This window comes from Cynocephalus volans, chromosome 8 (genome assembly GCF_027409185.1).
Source record: "Cynocephalus volans isolate mCynVol1 chromosome 8, mCynVol1.pri, whole genome shotgun sequence".
NCBI classification, from domain to species: Eukaryota; Metazoa; Chordata; class Mammalia; order Dermoptera; family Cynocephalidae; genus Cynocephalus; species Cynocephalus volans.
In genome coordinates, this window is record NC_084467.1 from 100,732,747 (window position 1) to 100,735,660 (window position 2,914).

General features: G+C 50.9%; 1 protein-coding gene across 1 annotated transcript; it reads left to right on the top strand.

The window, feature by feature from the left end:
* On the top strand, positions 1-2,622 carry OLFML3 (olfactomedin like 3). Its single transcript, XM_063106548.1, has 3 exons — positions 1-120; positions 777-1,062; positions 1,381-2,622. Exons 1-3 carry the CDS (start codon positions 7-9, stop codon positions 2,199-2,201), a joined length of 1,221 nt encoding a protein of 406 aa, XP_062962618.1. The 5' UTR covers positions 1-6; the 3' UTR covers positions 2,202-2,622.
* The last annotated feature ends 292 nt before the right edge of the window (positions 2,623-2,914 follow it).

The window sequence follows — 2,914 nt, forward strand, 5'->3', positions numbered from 1 at the left end:
GCTGCCATGGAGCCCAGCACTCCTCTCCTCATCCTGTTCCTTTTGTCATTGTCAAGACCCCTTCAAGGACAGCAGCACCACCTTGTGGAGTACATGGAACGCCGACTAGCTGCCTTAGAGGTGAGGGATTCCTTTCTCTTGTAGCCTAGCCTGGAAGGATTCCACATCTTCTCTTGGTTCAAGCAGCTTGTCAGGGATCTAGGGATGACAAGAAAGGACTCTGTAAGAACCTACAGAAAATTCTGTAAGAGCATCCTCAAAATTACAAGCCCTTTTCTTTCCCTACATAGAACAATTCCACAGCAAATAGATCTTTGTGTTTTACCCCTGGGATTAGGGGACAGAGTGGAAATGAGAGCTGGGATTGTGGGGGTACATCTCAGGAGTAGCTGATAATTCTGTAGAAGTTGGAAGTTCCCAGAGAATCTGCAACTTCCTGCCATCTTAATTCCCAAGAGGAGAGTTGTGTAATGGAGCAAAGACCCCTTCCCACCCTCATGCACGTAGACCTCGGAAGCTCAGATGACTCAGTGGCACTGCTCAGAGAACATGGGCTGAGAACTTGGAGTCAGAGTCTGGGCCTACATGAATCTGAGCTGGGCTCTTTGCATATTTAGCACCTCTGAGCATCTGGTTTTCTTTTCTGTGAGAGTGGAAGGGGTTATTGAAGCCTGGCTGAGTTTGCTCTTTTTCCCATTCCTGTCTCCCTGGTTGGGCCTCTCCCTGCCTAGGAATTGTAACCCTGCAGCCCTCCCTCCTGATCCCCATCCCTTCAGGAACGGCTGGCCCAGTGCCAGGACCAGAGTAGTCGGCATGCTGCTGAGCTGCGGGACTTCAAGAACAAGATGCTGCCGCTGCTGGAGGTAGCAGAGAAGGAGCGGGAGGCACTCAGAACTGAAGCTGACACCATCTCCGGGAGAGTGGACCGTCTGGAGCGGGAGGTTGACTATCTAGAGACCCAGAACCCAACTCTACCCTGTGTCGAGTTTGATGAGAAGGTGACTGGAGGCCCTGGGACCAAAGGCAAGGGCAGAAGAAATGAGAAGTATGATATGGTGACAGGTAAGTGATCTGAAAGCAGGCCCCTAACACTCTTAGATCCTGTATTCTTTTTCCTCACTTCTTACTCTTTTTTTCTCTTTGTCCCAGTTCACTGTAGCTCTGTCTTCTGGAATCTGTTTTAGGGAAGTCTCTGAAATGACAGGTCCATTAAGGAGAGTTTCTGGGGACCCATGCTTCTGTGGTGCCCTATCTTTCTCCCTCCTCCACAAGAATGGAGGCATCCCCTGTGCAAAAGCACGCTGTTCAAATAGTGCCAGCTGTAGGCATCTAACTCTTGCCTCTATTTCCTTTTCCTGTGCTTTTCTCCTTCCCCACCAGACTGTGGCTACACAATCTCTCAGGTAAGATCAATGAAGATCCTGAAGCGGTTTGGTGGCCCAGCTGGTCTATGGACCAAGGATCCATTGGGGCCAACAGAGAAGATCTACGTGTTAGATGGAACACAGAATGACACAGCCTTTGTCTTCCCAAGGCTGCGTGACTTCACCCTTGCCATGGCTGCCCGGAAAGCTTCCCGAGTCCGGGTGCCCTTCCCCTGGGTAGGCACAGGACAGCTGGTATATGGTGGCTTTCTTTATTATGCCCGGAGGCCTCCTGGAGGACCTGGAGGGGGTGGTAAGTTGGAGAACACTTTGCAGCTCATCAAATTCCACCTGACAAACCGAACAGTGGTGGACAGCTCAGTATTCCCAGCAGAAGGATTGATCCCGCCGTACGGGCTGACAGCAGACACATACATCGACCTGGCAGCTGACGAGGAGGGCCTTTGGGCTGTCTACGCCACCCAAGAAGATGACACGCACTTGTGTCTGGCCAAGTTAGATCCACAGACACTGGACACAGAGCAGCAGTGGGACACACCATGTCCCAGAGAGAATGCTGAGGCTGCCTTTGTCATTTGTGGGACCCTATATGTCGTCTATAACACCCGCCCTGCCAGTCGGGCCCGCATCCAGTGCTCCTTTGATGCCAGTGGCACCCTGACTCCTGAACGGGCAGCACTCCCTTACTTTCCCCGCCGATATGGTGCCCACGCCAGCCTCCGCTATAACCCCCGGGAGCGCCAGCTCTATGCCTGGGATGATGGCTACCAGATTGTCTATAAGCTGGAGATGAGGAGGAAAGAGGAAGAAGTTTGAGGAGCTAGCCCTGTGTTTTAAATCTCTCTCACCCCCATACATTTATATCCCCACTAAATTTCTTGCTCCTCATTCTTCAAATCTGGGCAACTACTAGCTCAAATCCTGTTTTTCAGCCAATGTCAATCAAATTCTCATAGCCTCTTCGTTTCATATGGAACTCCAGATCTTGACTAATCCTTTTAGAGCTAAAAGAGTAAAAACCCTAAATGTTCACTCCTGCTCTCCTGCCCCATGTCAACACATTTCAGGCCAAAGATGACTCAGACCCAGAGCTCTGACCACGTATGGGGGCAACCCATGGAACAAGCAGCAGTATTGCCCTCGGTGGGACTTAGGGAGAGCGGAATAGGAGACTTTCCACTCTGCCCTCTCTCCCTTACTCCTCCCTTCAGTGTCCCGAAGAATGGGACTTCCTCCACATCTTTTTGTATTGCAACATTTTGCATTAAAAGGAAAATCCACCACTCCTCTCCTGTGTTTGTTTGGGGTAGCCCTCAGATCACATTTCTCCCCACCACCCTCTATTTTCTTCCTCTCACGCAATCTCCACTCTGTAAGCCACATTAGGGACTTGGCTGGGCACCCTTAGCTGAGGGAGAGGGAACTTTTCTACTTACAGATTTTACTGTGAGGCTTCTGGGGAAGTGGCAGAATCCCACCACTTTAGGAGGCTGGACGAAAGTCTTCCCTCCACACCTACCATCCCCAAA

Excerpts from the sequence above, each read along its gene's own strand:
- OLFML3 (XM_063106548.1), top strand. The coding sequence starts at position 7 with ATGGAGCCCAGCACTCCTCTCCTCATCCTGTTCCTTTTGTCATTGTCA. Across the intron at positions 121-776 it reads GCCGACTAGCTGCCTTAGAG|GAACGGCTGGCCCAGTGCCA; the intron begins GTGAGGGATTCC and ends CCATCCCTTCAG. Across the intron at positions 1,063-1,380 it reads GAAGTATGATATGGTGACAG|ACTGTGGCTACACAATCTCT; the intron begins GTAAGTGATCTG and ends CTTCCCCACCAG.